Raw genomic sequence first — 15,832 nt, 5'->3', positions numbered from 1 at the left:
ATACTCCAGAAGCTCTATCCTGACATACATCTGTTTTCTTACTGTAGGAATGGTAGGAAATGTTAAATGCTGAATGCCTAAACAAAGTCTGAATTAAGAAGAGATGGTAATAGTAATGATGGATGATTTGTAAACCACCTGCAAACATTAAGATTTTTGCACTCTGCTGCAGACCACTGAGTCTACTCTGCAAACCTCCAATAGACAGGGACTGTGCTCTATAAAAATCATGATGAATGCAGGCTTGTTTTTATATTATGGAGGTCCTAATCCTCCTCCTCCTCTGCCTTTGCTCTATTGTTACAACATCAAAGACCAACTGCTGGCCGAGATACAGTCAATATGAAAAGGGCGACCAGCAAATTTACTGCTTGACTTCATTCTCTTTAAATGGAATAGGCACCATGGCCCTTTTTCGAAGTCCAATCACAGACATATATCTTTTTTATTGGACATCATGTACAATAAAGTGAAGCTGTAACTTGGAAAAAAAAATAGAACACCTTAAAAAAATCCCATGAGGTGAACATTCCTTTATAAAAATATCACTGTGGTTACGTGTTTTGAAAAACTCTGGGCACTCTGCAGGGCAAAAGGCACGGGCTAGCTAGGTTATAGTTTAGCTAAGATGCATACCCATGCCTAATATCTACTTGGTTTCAAAAAAAACCCCCAACTAATAAAAAGTGATATATTTAAGACAGAATGCCAGTGTCATTCAAATAAACCGAAATGGCAGCATTCATGTCACAAGAATCATTAACTGCTTTGTTATAGCCTGCTCTGTGCAGTGAACCTTTACAGACTTCTTCAGTCCAGACAATCTTAAAATCAGTGGCACAAAATGCCAATATATAGGCTGCATCTTAAACAACTCCAGTCTGATTACTGAGGTAATTTCAAAAGACACTTTCACATGACTGTTGTATCTGTAAGGCTTTAAAGACAAGGACAGTTTTATTGCTGTTGTGTTGCTAAATAGATGCTAAGTAATTTCTTGCCATGAAATTAAACAGTGTATAAGCAACTCATACGATGTAGGAGGTGAGTATATGGGGGTGTTACAGAATCCACGCCAGTTAGCTATGGCATTTATTTTTTAATAAATTATATGTCGATATCGTGAGAAGTTTTTGTTTTAAACTATTTAAACTATTAATCCTTTTTGTTTCTTTGAGTAACTTGTGCAAACAGACATTAGTAGATATCTGATTATTAATGTTACACTGAGACCAAATCCATACTTTTAAAATTTTAAAACCCTGCACTGACATATGTGGCAGATAAAACCAAGCACATTTATGTTTTGTTACCCCTATAGTAATCTTCAGCAGCTGGTTCCAGTGGCGTAATTATGGTTTCCTCATGGGAAAATCTGCTGCTGCTGAGTTACTTCTAAGGCAAGAAAGATACCAAAGCTATGCAACTAATTTTTGAAGCACTAGCTACAAAAAAGAGCCATCTTACTGCTAGGTTGCCTTCGCTGCTCTTTCCGTTACATTATGCTCTGCTGTCAGACACTTCCTCTTTCCATTCCAGCCTACAAGAGCTCTTCCGGTGCAAGGACCTCATCTCCTACTCAGCTTTCCCAGGCACATACCAGAAGAAGTGGTTCAATCGTTCAACGCCTGAATGTCCAACTCAATGGGAATGCAAAGGCAAGATGCCTGAAGGAAGCTTTCTGGAAGTTACACCTGGCCCATGGACAACACTGACTCAGTTCCTCTGAAAGGGAGGAATTAACTTTTTTTAGAGTGGTCCTGTAAACAGTGGCAGAAGAAGGTGAGGCACATGTTTTGGGTGGTTTCTCTAAGTACTTACACTGTGCTCAACATGGTATTGTCACAAGTACTGATCTCGATGGTCATGCAGACAAAGAGGAAATTTTAATCTTCCCAAGGAAGAAGAGCCGCTGTGGAACAGAACAGTCCAGGATTTTTCAGTGTGTACAAAGCTAACAACAAAACATAAAAGATGACAATGAATTTATGCAATCTGAAGAAAGCCACCCGAAAAAGCTCAGCTTGTCTTCATGGATGGAGGTCCAGGTTATGTGTGTGACATGCATATCAGTTCTGTAGAAAAACTGAGCTGTGAAAGATCCAAATCCAAGAGGAACTTCAGCTGGGTCTGGTCCGTGAAAGTCGGTGAAGCAAGGTCAATTTAAACACACCAAGAATGTAGGTCTAGTGTGGACGCATAAAAGCCAAGGTACGTTTGAACTTCTGCCTTTCAACATGGACTGACTCCACCAAGAGTGTTGAGAGAAATATTTCATCTCTGGTCTTCCGCTCTCGTCTTTCTGAGCACCTCCTGTAACATTAAAAGCACCCAGATAGCCATCACTCTACAAGAGCTTAGAGGTGAACAACTCCAGGCCTGCTTCCATCCTGCTGACTGCTAAAAGGGAAGAATAAAAAAATATGACCCAATGCTATGAGTTCTCCAAGCACTGAAAAACAAGGGCAAAAGGATAAAGGAACTGCTTACCAGTACCGCCCACACAAGCTCCTCTGACCAAGTATTATACAGCCACACAACTGACCGCTGTGGCAAGCCATCACTTATTACAATAATAAGTTACATTTTACTTTGTTTTCGTTCCTTTTCTGGTATTTCAAATCGAAAGTACATGGAAATACCAACACTGGAAACATTCTGCTCTTACTGATGTATCAATGAGCTCACTACTCTGTTTCTTGGAAATGTTGTTCATCTCTATGCTTTGGACTATGAATTTAGCCTGGCATTTTCTGTCTTGAAAACTTGTAAAATTGCTATCCTGGAGGCACAATGGTATTAAAGTGCAACACTAACCTCTGCATCATTTAATGCTTCCTTTTGCAACTTACTAAAGCACTTTGTGTTTTTCTGCACTAAGTTATCACTTCATTATTCATTTGTGACAGTGCTTACAGCCTCCATTCAGGCCTGGAGCCCTGTCATGCTACACATTGTACACAAGCAACACCACAACAACGGAATCTCAACCTCAAAGAGCTTGGGTTGAGATTTAAAAAATAAAATAAAAAATAAAACGTGTCAGTGACCTAGCTCTGCTACCACGGAAGAATAATGATTTAAGGGAGTCATCTTTTATGGAGAACAGTATTCAGTCAATTCAAAGAGCTTTTAAATAGTGTAGTCTTAAAGCAGACAGCAAGATAAGAATCATAACAAAAACACTAAACAAGCACTAAACAACATGTGAACAGAACAAATGAGGCATAACTGGGTACTACCACATTTGTTTGGAAGACTGGCAAAACAGACAGAAGAGCAGAAACCAACCAACTACAACAGTTAAACCTGCCAAAGCTGCTAAACCTTGCCTATTGCTATACTTTCAGGATGTAAGCACAAAGAAAAGCTACATTGCTGCAATTTTTTAGTTTATGTTTGTGTAAGGAAACATGTACGTTGTCTGCTCATATATTTGAAATATGAGTGCATTTGGAGATTTTAAAATGATGACCAGAAGAATGCAAGCATTGGAAAAGTACAGCAAAATAATTTTCTACCATTACTTGCATTCTGTGCACTTTTACATAGTGAAGGGAAAAAAAAAAAAAAAAAAGAAAAATTCTAAAGCATAAATATATACAAATCCATGCATCTTAAAAAACAAAGCAACTTTCAAACCAGTCTTTCCTCCCCACTGGAATATACAGTGATGACTGAGTTTTCAGAAGTCTTATCTATCTCTGTCACATATTGTTTGAGAAAACTTTTCAAACATGTCTAGTATATGTATGTATTAGGTCGGCAGGCAAAGATAGCAGAGTCTACCTCACTATCAATACTACCGTCTTCTGCACTTTCTGTAAAGTTTTCAGATGCTGCAACACATGGCCAGAGTTTTCACCTAATCAGTAATTCTTTCATTGTTCCTTGTTTTCTTTGAAGATGTTTTCCACCATTTTTTAACAATAAGGTGTTGATTATTAATATACAGATACAGTAGATAGGAGTAGAGACAAAAGAACAACTGCTGAATTCAAAACATGGTTCCAAATTTACATTTAATGCAACCTGGATTGGTTAAACAGATGTCTCCCCAGCAAAAGAATTCCACAGCAGAGCAAGGTGTCGAAAACCTGAGTATGCTGAAGCTTTAAGTACTAGGGCTCGGTTACCTATTAGCAGGACATAACATATCTGTTAAAAATCACAAGGGAGTACACAGTTGACCAGCTCCAGACAGTAAAATGATGACGAAACTGTTGGGGCCATAGAAACCAACAGCAGAGATTCAATTCGAGGCGTCCTGGTTTTGTGGACACTGGCGGTATGAAAGGACATAGCAGGGAAATGTGACTGAATCTAAGGGCTGACAACTGGAGCTGGAGGAGCACATCAGAGGTTTTTGTGCCAAGCAGGCAACAGCGAGGGGTCAATAGTGGTGTGGTTGTACCGCTGTTATATTGCTGTTACAGCTGTGACAGACCAGCTGTGCTCTTTCTCCATACAACAAACTTCTCCACATGATCAATGAAGACTACAAAATAAAATCTACTCCAGAACTAGTTCTGATTAGCCAAGTTAGATGAACCAACACAAAAAGTACTAACCCAGCTCCTCCCAGGATCTCTATGCACCCAGGCCTGGTCTCTCCACATTCATTGTCACCAAGCATGATCATGACAGCTCTAGACCTTCCCAGGAACCAGACTCAAACCTACCAGTCCTTTCACTACCATGAGTCAGCCGTTTGACCACCGTAGGGCTCAGAAACCCCTGCTAGCAAGCTTCCCTTTAACCACACTCCCCACACACACAGCCTTGGAGCACAGGTAATGATGGACTGAGAGAAGAGAAAGGCAAAAGCAGGAATGTCTCTGGAACTTCTGCCCTGTCACTGTGGTTTGTGTCTGGCTCCCAGGCTCCCAGGCCCATGGGAACAGACATAAATGCACCGTGATGAATGAATTTAGAACTACATACACCCTGCTTTTTTCATACAAATACCCCAGTACTATAAAGAGCTGGAAAATTATCCTAAATCTTGCACAAAGTAGAAATAAAGAACTCCAATAGATTCTTCTGTATAAAGCACTAGGAAAAAACTGCTTTGAGCTACAGTTGGAGAGACAAAATTGAGAGGCACCCCGTGATTTAATGCCAGGTGTTCATCTGAGATGATTCAAGATGAGCAGCAGAGTAATTGTTAGCTGTTGAGCTGAAGATAAGTTCAGCAAAATGTGCCTCATCCAAACATCTTTGTCAAATCTAATTCAGGAATGTACATTCCTACCTGCCTAACATTGCTCCTTGCAGCCAGAACTAAGTACCATATTCCTGGATCCCTGCAGTAGACTTAAGACACTAAAAAGCTTGCCACATCCTACCCTGAGGGTGTGGTGGGTCTTTTCCACCAGGGATGCTTTAGTTTGCTAGGAAATGAGTTAAAGTGATAGGTGTGAAGAGAAGCTTAATTAATACTTTCTGGGATTTTCCTGAAGTCAGGTTTGGAAGGTGGAAGAATCTCTCCTGGTGGCAACAGGCAACAGCAAATTGTCCTCTGCTCAGAGCAGCAGCCTCACTCCTTCACCATTGTTTCCCATTTTATCCTTTGCTTCCATGCATGCGGCAGCAGCACACGTAAAGCTAATCACCCTTCCTTCCCCCTAGATCCTGGAACAAGCCACAGCCCACTAGCAAAACCACTAAAGAGCACACATAATTCTCCCCCTTTGGGAGACGAGAGAATGAACTGCACATGGTCTAAGTCATTCATAAAGCTTAGTGCATAACTGGAAGAACATATGCTAATGGTAAGGGCGAGCTTTAGCTAAGAACCTACACAGCAAAGCCTGCTGAGAACAGGCAGGTTTTACTATCGCTGTCAAAAAGCACGAAACAGCAACCTCCGTGATGAGTAACAACCTCACCGAAACAGATTTTGGTTTTCAGAGGATCGACCTGCTTCATTCACGAGCCACCTGCCCTGAAAGTTATTACACAAACTGTGTAATGCACGAACCATTCTGCAGGCAGAGAAGGATTTAATGCTCGTATTAAATATACGATGTACATCCGCTTATCGGCATTTTATATAGGCTAAAGACAGCCTGGAAAACATGAATGCAAAACATTGAATTGACAGCTTTTCAAAGATGATTTAGATGATTAATTTCCTATTAGAACTAACCAAAAGTAAAGCTCCAGAGCTCAAACAGGCTTTAAAAAACTCCATCTAAAACTCTCCTAAAGCAAACAGCTTGAGTCCTACTTAAACTGAGAAGGCTGCAGGATGCCCCTCTATCTGACTGGAGATGATTTTGCAATTTGCCTGAACACAGTACAAGGGGCCACAGGAACTCACAAACCTTAAAAAGACTGAAACACACCCCAGCAAAGGTAAACAGGCAGCACACCGCCTCTGAACTTCTCATTGTGTTGAGCTGTGGATCTGAGGAGGAAATTAAGAGCTCGGCCCTGTAAAGGACTCCCTCCACACAGGGCTTGGAGAGTGACTCTTGTGCAACCGTTTATAAGCAGCAGAACGTGTTTCTTCTGGTAGGTCTCAGAGAACATTTCTGACACGCCGTAATTGCTTGCATGCTTATTGAGGAGGGGGGCAAGGACAGGAGCAAGGAGATTAAAAGTAAAAAGCTGTTTACAGCATTGCGCTTCTTTTCAAATTACATTCTCTTAGATGGCTCCAGCTTTATGCACAACTACTGACTTTCATGCTAATATAATACTGCTGCAAGTACCGCAGTGGAGAATCTGACTTCATATGCTATGGCATATATTGTTGGTGGCTCTGTTACTACATTTTACAAGGTCATTTTTCTTGGTGTGGGAACGCTGTTTTTCTTGGTGTGCAAGGCCTGCTATGGAAAAATTAGAAGTGATGGGAATAAACTTCTTGATGAAATATTTTCTCTCAGAATGAAAGCACAGATTTTAGAGCATCGTAAATATTACAAACGTCTTTCAAAATTTATGTTCAAGCCTTCCCTTCAATTTAGAACTATGCAAAAAGATAAAAAACATACCCAAGTGGCATTTTTCCATCTCTTAATATAGCTTCACCTGCTCTTATTCAGAAGTAACAGTTTGCTTACTGTTTCACAAATATGAACTTATTTATTTCTTACGTATTTCATAAATACATTCCACAATAGTTTCTGGATGCGAATTGAGAGTTCTCACCAGAAAAAAACAGAATCTCCCCCCTCCTTTTTTTCTTTGGTAGAGATGAAAGGAGATAATAAAATCTGATCGAGAAATAAAAGGATGATTAGCTCTCATAACTCAAAACTGTGAGATATTTTACAACTCCAATCTGCATTTCCCATTTTACGCTCCCACAAACCAACTCTAACAGCAGGGTGAAATGGTAGCGATGCAGAGGTCCGGTGCCTGTTTCTGCAGCAGTGAACTGAGGAAGCCTGTGCTGTATCCCACCCATCCCGAAGAGGACCAACAGAGCACATCAGGATTTTCTCCTCACTGCTGCTCCATTACAGCCAGTCACAGCGGCACAACACGATCCCAGACAGCTGGGAAACGCTAGAGACACGCACGGTACAGGGAAGGGCACCAAAAGTAAAAATAAGAGGGAGGAAGAAGTAACTTGTTTAATCTTAGGATCGAAGTTTTTTTCTGGATTTATTTAATCTATCAGTCCAATGAATTGCAGGGGTTAACATAATTGAAAGACAAAAAGAAATCAAAACCTATCCTCCAAAATCATTCCTTCATCTGAAGAACCAAGGGATGGGAGAAAGATAAGCTCTTCCTTAGTGAATCAGACTTCAAACGCACACAAGTCTCTATTTTAGACTATGTAAATCTCCCAACAATATTTTAAGATGACTATGGACCCCTCCTGAATCCATTTTATGTAAAAAGGCTCAAGGATGTCCTAAGTTTTTGGAGTTTGGATTGGGATTTTTTTTGGAACTAAGACTAACACTTCAGATTTTCTTTCAGACGCACAGGACCAAATTCCAACCACCTTATTTGTGCGAACAGATCATCTAAGTCCTAAAATACCATACCCTGCATTTGATAACAGCCAGTTTGTTTTTATACAAATTTGCCTTATCAAAATACATGTATAAACAGTTGCTGAAAAGATTGCTCCTTCCTGGAGTTGCAACAATGTGCGCAACAGACTTCATCAAATGAAATTTCATCCAGTGAAACACTGACTTAATCACTTCTCACAACCTCTTCTCTCTATAGACCTACCAAGTCAGAGAAAAACAATAAGGTTTTTTCCAGCATAAGTGCTAGCAACATGAGAGATTTCTATTTGCTTAAACCAACAAATGTGGGTTTGTGCAGCTTTGCTTTCCACATTGATTCTTTACCTGGGAACACAATGCACTGGGATTTTGCATTTCACTTTGTTATGTGCCATGGTAATGGCCCAAGAAACCCCAAAATCTGAAGATCCCTGTGCAAATGTGCCATCGAGATCTATATTACGATGCTCTGAAAGGAAGCATCTGCCTGTCGGCGTACAATTTTCTAAAGCTGGTTACAGTATTTTCCGGCTAGCGATGAAACCCGTGAAAGTTGTAAAACCAAAAAATGGATAGACTTCTATCTGTTTAACTGATCGCTCTAATCAATATACTTCCCCCCCATAATGTCTTCTACAGACACACTCTCACAAATACATGAGTGCGGAATCAATTCAGTTGGGAAGTATATAAAAATTTCAATTCTACAAATGGCAAAACACGATGAAAATATGAACTGCTAAAGCTATCATGATGCTTAAAGGCACAGAGTTTCGTTAAGTTATCTGTAAAAACTCACCAGACAGAAAAAAATTGTTGAATTCAACAATCAAAAGATTTTCACGAGACAGCCAACTACAATGACAATACTCTAAGATAATTATCTGGAGATGATTTTCCTCTTGTTTCACCCTAACCTTACAATCGTGCTCTAAAAAGAGCTCCTCGGGGAAATGGCATCACCCAGAGTTCCCACTTGCCCAGATGTTTCCCTCATTATGTTACAAGCCGGTCAAGAAAAGGCAAATTCAGGGTTATTCTAATGATAGCAAACACCTCATAAAAAACCTCTCCAAATTTACTTTTCCAAGGAACATCATTTAAAAAGGCATTTCAAGCGCCCATGAGGAAAGAAAGCATCATTTATAAACATTATTACCAGAAATCTTGAAGATATTAAAAAAAACATCCTGGAATGTCAAGCTGGTGATAAAACTGCAGCTCAAAGAGAAACAACATTGTGGGGCCTTACCCAAAGCATGCAGCCGAGCACTCCCAAGCAGGACTCCCATCAAGTTCAGCAGGAGGTTTTCGGAGTTAAGAGCACCTGATTCCAGTTTGTGACTGGGTTGTTGAGTCTGCAGAGCTGGGTTTGAACCCAGTCTGCACCCTCCTGTAGCTAGAGGTTTCACTTTCTGGACCACCAGCCGGGGATGTTGTGCAAACAGAGTGATCCTTACAGCCTGCACCCTCCTTATTTTTCCTCATGCTTTATAGAAATATGCTCTGCTGGTGCTACAATTCTTTCCAAGATGATACAGGGGTTTATGTAAATTTATGGTGGTAATAATTATACGGTTTTTGTCAGTTCTTTGCATGATTTGCTGGTTGATTTTTCTTTAACGCTTGGATACAAGGAAAAGAAGTTGGTCAGGGCACATGTAACCGACCAGATTTATAAGCGTGGGGCTTCTGATGATTTTGCAGCTTTTACCACTGTCTCCAACCCATTAAAATGAATGGCAACACGCGATACTGAACAAAAAAGAACAATCTGCAAAAATAAGGAAACAGAACAAAAAAGTCCTTTACTTCTGCTGGACGTAATTCTCCGTTGGGTTTCATGGGATCATAAGACTGGAACAGACTGGCTGGATCAAAAGCCCTGTCCTATCATGCTGGTTTTTGGCTATTTCAGGACTATCTCCACCTGTCTCTTGAGTCTTTCCAAGGAAAGCCACGAATTTGTTCCCGTACTTCCCAATGCCATACACCTATTTGGTCCCCTCTGCCCTGGGGGATGCTGTACCCCCGCAGGGGTGGTCCTAGATGGGCCACGCCATGTCCCTGCCTGGCCCCATCCCCACACCCCGGGTGAGAGGGTCGTCGCCCGCTGCCACCCACCTGCCGGGAGCCGCCTCGACGCCCCCAACGCGGCGTTGACGTGTGGGACGCGGCTTTGCCTTTTCCCACCTCCGTCCCCCGAAAACGTGTGAAACCGAGGCAGCAGGAGGGGGGGAATGGGCACGAAGACACCCCAAAAAGCCACGCGAGGAAAGTGGTTGAGCGGGTGAGTGCCTGCGGGAGGGAGGCCGAGGCAGGTGCATGCCGCCGGCTCTGTCCAGCCCCGAGGGGAGGCAGGTGGAGCCCGTTGGTCACGCGTGGACGGGACGGGGGGGTATGGGGGGGTACGGGGGGAAGCGGGGCGGCACTCACCTGCCGCTGGCTGTGGTTGCCGGCGCCCGGAGGGGCGTGGGGCTCGCCGCCGCCGCCGCGCAGCACGGTGATGTGCAGGGTGAGCAGGAGGAGCCCCAGCAGCAGCAGCAGCTCGGCGGCCAGCCGCACCATCCTCTTGAGCCGGGCGGCTTTAGGGCCCCGCGGCGGCGGCGGCCGTGGAGGAGGCGGAGGAGGAGGAGGAGCCGCGGCGGCCGCCGCCGCCGCCGGGGCCGCCGCCGCCGGAGCGGCCCCGGCCCCAGCCGCTGCCCCAGGGCCGGTGGCGGTAGGCGCAGGACGGGCGGCGGGGACCGCGCCGCTCTCGGCGTCGGCGGGGCGGGCGGCGGGCGCGGGGCAGCGGCGGCAGCAGCAGCAGCAGCAGCGGGGGCCGCCACACCACGGCGGAGCCACGTCGGGGCGGGACGCGGCGGCGGCGGCGGCGAAAATCCCGGCGCTGCCCGGCTGCGGCGGGGGGCGGCAGGTAGCCGCGACGGGGCCGCGGACCGGCGGCGTCTCTGCGGGCAGCCCTGCAACCCAGAGTCACCGTGGGCCGTCGGAGGGAGGGAGGGAGGGAGCGGGCCGAGCCCCCGCCGCCTCAGGGAGCCGCGGGCCGGCGGAGAGCAGCGCGGCTCGGCTGCCGACGGGGAGACGCTGCGAGGACCGGGGGGAGCCGGGAGCGTGTGTGCGAGTGAGAGGGAGGAGGGAGGGAGGGAGAGAGAGGCGGGGGGGGGGGGGGGGGGGGGAGCTGGGGACGACTCTCACATGGCGGGGAAGACGGGACGCTCCGAGGGGAGGAGAGAGCTTGGGGCTATCGCCTCCCTCCTCGCGAGGGGATGGGGATGGCCCCTGGACCAGCTTCCCCCCTCCGCCGTGTCCTCGCCCGCCCCGCCGCTCCCCCCCTTCCCTCACGACGCTCGTCGAGGCGTCGCCTGGGTCCGCCCGCCCCGCCGGGTCCCGTCCCGTCCCCTCGCAGCGGGGCGTGAGGGAGCGGGGCCGCACCGCCACCCCCGCCGGCTCCCAGACCTCGACGGGGCGGCGGCGAGCTGCCCGTGGGGACAGAGGGGCAGATCGCTGCTTCACCCCCACCCCGAGCCCCCTTCTTCCTCGTCCTCCTCCTCCTCCTCCTCTTCCTCTCAGCCCCCCGGCTCGGCCGTGGGGAATTGGAGGGGGGGGGAGGGTTGGCGAAGGGCTGCAAAAAGCTTCAGGCGCCTGCCCTCGCTGGGAGCTGGATACCTGGCTCCATCTCTCCTCTCTCCCTCTCCAGCGGCCCTAGGGCTGGCAGGGGCAGCTCCGCACTCTCTCCTGCCACCGTGCGTGCGTGTTTGCAAGCGGCTGCCTCTCCTCCCGGCTCCTGCTGTTGCTGCTTCCACCACCAACTTTCTGGCCCCTTCGCTCTGCGTCGGGAGAGGTGCGTGTCGGATGCTTTTATAGCGCCCTGCCTCCCTCCCCTGCTGTCCTCCCCCCCTCGCCTTCCCCCTCTCAGCAGCTCCCTGCTGCAGCCCCGCATCACCCCCCTCCCCGCTCCCCTCCTCCTTGTGCCGACCTGCCTCTCCACAAGCCCCGGTTTGGCGGGGGACCCTCCCTGCACCCCGTGCCCCGCTCACGTCGTGGCTGGCAGGGACCGAGCCCTGCTCAAGTGCTGTGTCCCCTTCAGCTGGTCCCTGCGTCCCCAGGAGGCACGGGGGGGAAGGGGGGAGCAGGGACGGGACGCGGGCTCCTGGGCTTTTACACTTCTCGCTGTTGTTTGCCTTCCTCTTGGTTGCTGCCTGCATCGCTACAGTGGAAAAAAACCCCTTGCTTTCTCAGATGGGAGGCCCCTAAATTAAAAATCAACGTGAATTTGAAAATAGGTGAAAATGAGGGTTGGATGATCGCTTGCTGTAAATCAGTATCTTTGCATCCAGTCTGATGGAGCCCAGCCTTTTTCCGAGTGCTGAAGATGCCGCTCAGTGTAACCAGCTCACATCAAGCTGAAACATAAATAAAGTCACCTAACAAAAAATAGGAGTTTGGGAATCTTTGTCGTCGCTCTTCCACGATTAGGAACATTATGTGTAAAAATTAGGATCTAAGCAATCCGGACCTGTGCGAGAGTGACAGCTGGGAGGCTGAACTGGTAAATTGGGGGAAAAAGCATTCTCCATCCCTAACTTTTTCAGTCTGAGACCAGTGTCCTCAGCAAGGTTCCTGTGACGGAGGGGTGAGGTTCCAGGGCATGGTGCCAGCGGAGGCGCATCATGGGGGCCTTCGCCAGTGGTGTGCCCGAACCGGGAAGCTAGTGGATTTGGGGCACGAGGAGAGTCAGAGCTCGTGGGAGGCTTCTTGCAGGTCCCGGTGCATCTGAAGGCTGTGGCCACGAATGAGTTGGAATGGTGTTTCCTACCCTTCCAGTCAGGTAGGTTTCCCTTCCACGGATAACTACTGTAAGTGATTAACCATCAGGCAGGAATATGGTTAAAATAATTGCACTGGTGTATTGTTAAAGATGTGACCAAAAGCCACAAAACCAAAACCTTAAGATTTAAGGGTTTTTAATCCACAAATACGTTCTGTGTTAGTGCTGCCGTAGGGACAGTTGGCACAGACGATCATGCAGGGTAGGGACTCCCATGGGGCTGCCTTGAGCGTGTTACAGCGAGGTCCAACCCCCTCCATCTCGTGAAATCACTCACTGATAAATACCTGATATCACGCCGATGCCCTTGGTTGCACGGCAAATCACACAGAGCTATTCAATATTACATAAAGCCGTAACAGCCTGTGGGACCGTCACGTGGTTTTGAAAAAATGTGTTGTTTTTTTTTAACCCAAACATTCCTTGGGCTAATCAAAATATTGAGAAGATAAAAACACTGATGTACTTCAGCTGTCATCGCTGGGCCTGGGCTCTCCTCCTGCCACCATTGCTGTGATCCCCCCAGGCAGGGACACCGGTGGTGGCGAGGACGAGATGGGGCCGTTACAGAGGCAGGTTTGGGGAGACGGGCAGCGAAGAGGTAGGAGAAGTGGCCTCCAGGTTTGCCAAAGTCTGACCCTACCTAGTGGCTGCCAGTGGATCCCGGCTGCTGAAGGAAAGTGGAAACCTGGCGCGCAAGTTCTCTATTTCAGAGCTTAATAGTACAAATCGACAGCCAGAGCGAGACTGAAGGCTCGTAATGCGAAACAGTCCAAGTGACAGCCTGGTGAAAAACACACACATGGATCTGCTGCCGAGCTCTGGGTAATGTAAGTTCCCCCTCGCCTTATGAAAGAGACTGAACCAAAAGACATCTTTAATCCAGATGAGATGGGCCTGTACTGGTGTGCGTTTCCTTGTGGGACGTTTAAGTTTTCTGCATCAAGCCGTTGTGCAGAAATGGTGAGGGACAGTGGTGCTACTCTTAGCAGCAAGCGGATGGTAGCAAGAAACTGAAGCCTCTTCCCACTTGAAAAAGTCGAGGTCAAAGCAGCACTTGGGTACGGTGATACTGCCTGCATGGCTGCGCTGGGGGAGACCGGAGAGGGGAGCGCACGCGCGCCTGCGCCATAGATGGCAACTGAAGTTCACAAACGCTGTTAAATTAGCAATTTGACTTCACTGATGAATCCAGACGGCTGAATTGCAACCTGTAGGGAAGATGGACTGAGAAGCAAAGGGAAAAGCTCTCTTCCCAGCTGGGTGAACCCTTGTTCCAGCAGCTATCATCTAGTCCCTGGAATATGAAGACAGGGTTTGCCTGGGGGAGGAGGCCCATCGGTAGGCTGAGGGGAATGCTGCTACCAGGATGTAATTATGAGCACCCAGCAGGGAGGTAAATCAGCAAGAGGCCCTGATGGTGGTGCTGGAATATGGGAGGTGTGTTCCTTTGATAGCTCCTTCCCTGGGAAGGTTCACAGCTCACACCTCACCCCTCCGGCTTTTACCTTCCACTCTCTGGCCTCAGCTCCTGTGCTCTCCCAGTCCCTCTCCAGTGCCAGCACACTGAGCCCAAGCTCTTCAAAACAGGATTAAATTCACACATTTTATGCAGCATTTTTGATACAACCAGTGCACTACATGGTCAGGTAGTGTAGCTCAGCTGACGTGCAAAGAGTCAGTAAACTGTGGTAGCTCATGGTCTGACGTTCTGCCTCTCCTGAGCCTCGCAGATCCAAAGTTCCTCATTGCACAGCTTCAAGAGGGGGTTGTGGTGGTCCAAGTTACAACCCCTGCCATGGGGCGAGGACTCTCTCCTGGGGAGGTATTTCAGGGGTCTGTTGGCTCCAGTCATGGCTCTGCCAGATGAAAGACCCTGGTGGTCTCTCTCACACCAGCCTGTCAACAAAAATGCATCACAGTTGTCCGTGGCTGTTGTGCCACCTTCAGTGCTTAAGGCCAAGAAATTGTATCCAGGGCTGAATCTGAGATGTTCTTGCTGGCACGTCCCACTTGGTGATGTTCCTGTCTCCTACTGTGGCCATCGTGGCTGACCACCCTACGTGCTGTCCACCGCACTGCCGAGGGCCAACCTTGCTACACAGCTGTGCAGGCACCTACACGTGGTGTTACGAGTCCTGAAAAACAAATTATTGTCTGACTGAGACACAGCACTTCACAGAGTCTGGGTGGTCCTAGTGACTGAAATGAATAGTACATCGATTATACCTGGTCAAGTGTGAAAAATCCTCATTCCGAATGAGTGCCACCAGGTGACATTCTTCAAGGCCAGAATAAGAATTGCTGGGTAAGGAGGGGGGAGAAAAAAAATACAGAATGATGTAACACAACAGGACATAAGTCACTTTGTATGCTTTATCTCGGAAGCAAGAAGGACGTAGAGGTGGGAGCACCGCTGGGTTTTGTGTCAGAGCATCACGGCTCACTTCGGTCCTGCACCCATTGTCCCGGTGGTTATTGGTACTTACCTGCTTGTCCACTTTGACCCTTTATCATCAATCCTGGTACTGCTCCAGGACTGGAGGCATTCTGTCTGTAAGACTGAGAGCTCTTCAGAGGAGCACAGCTGGTAGAGCCCCATCTGCCCTCCTCAGCTCGCTCCTGCCTGCACCCACTCCCAGGATGCTGTTGTTTTATCTCTAAGCCTGGGGGTTGCTTTAAAATTATCTGGGATGAAAACCTGGCTCCACTGAAGTCGTTGGCAAAGCTCCCATTGACTTCAGAGGAGCCAGGATTTCACCCTAAGATGCTTTGTAGATTATTGGTGAATGGAAAGCATACGTCTGGCTTCTCTAGGGTTATTATTGTTGGTGGTGACCTCTGCTCTGGCGAGCACTGAGCAAAGCCGGGTTGAGACAGATGGCTAAAGCCTTCCCTGCCTCTTCCTCTGCTTCCTCACAGGGGCTTTGCTTTACGGCTCATCATCTTGGATGTTGCTTATCAAGGAATACCTTCCCATCGCCTGCCAGTGGAATTTAATGCCTGTTTGCCCACATTCCCC

The 15,832-nt window shown here is 47.4% G+C and overlaps 1 protein-coding gene and 1 long non-coding RNA gene across 2 annotated transcripts in view; one reads left to right on the top strand and one right to left on the bottom strand.

Moving 5' to 3' along the window:
* ISM1 (isthmin 1) overlaps positions 1-11,683 on the bottom strand; it is a 42,490-nt gene extending 30,807 nt beyond the window's left edge. Inside the window, exons 1-2 of the mRNA XM_074927088.1 lie at positions 11,649-11,683; positions 10,419-10,942 (exon numbers count right to left, since the gene is read on the bottom strand). Coding sequence (XP_074783189.1) covers positions 10,419-10,942; positions 11,649-11,658 — 534 coding nt within the window. The 5' untranslated portion in view covers positions 11,659-11,683. The remainder of the gene's footprint in view (positions 1-10,418; positions 10,943-11,648) is intronic.
* Positions 10,801-12,400, top strand: LOC141970461 (uncharacterized). Its single transcript, XR_012635190.1, has 3 exons — positions 10,801-10,896; positions 11,680-11,823; positions 12,222-12,400. It is a non-coding gene; the product is annotated as an uncharacterized LOC141970461 (long non-coding RNA).
* The last annotated feature ends 3,432 nt before the right edge of the window (positions 12,401-15,832 follow it).

The sequence above is a fragment of the Athene noctua genome, chromosome 1 (genome assembly GCF_965140245.1).
Source record: "Athene noctua chromosome 1, bAthNoc1.hap1.1, whole genome shotgun sequence".
NCBI lineage: Eukaryota > Metazoa > Chordata > Aves > Strigiformes > Strigidae > Athene > Athene noctua.
The sequence above is the reverse complement of the archived record's forward strand: the minus strand, read 5'-3'. Positions and strand labels throughout refer to the sequence as shown.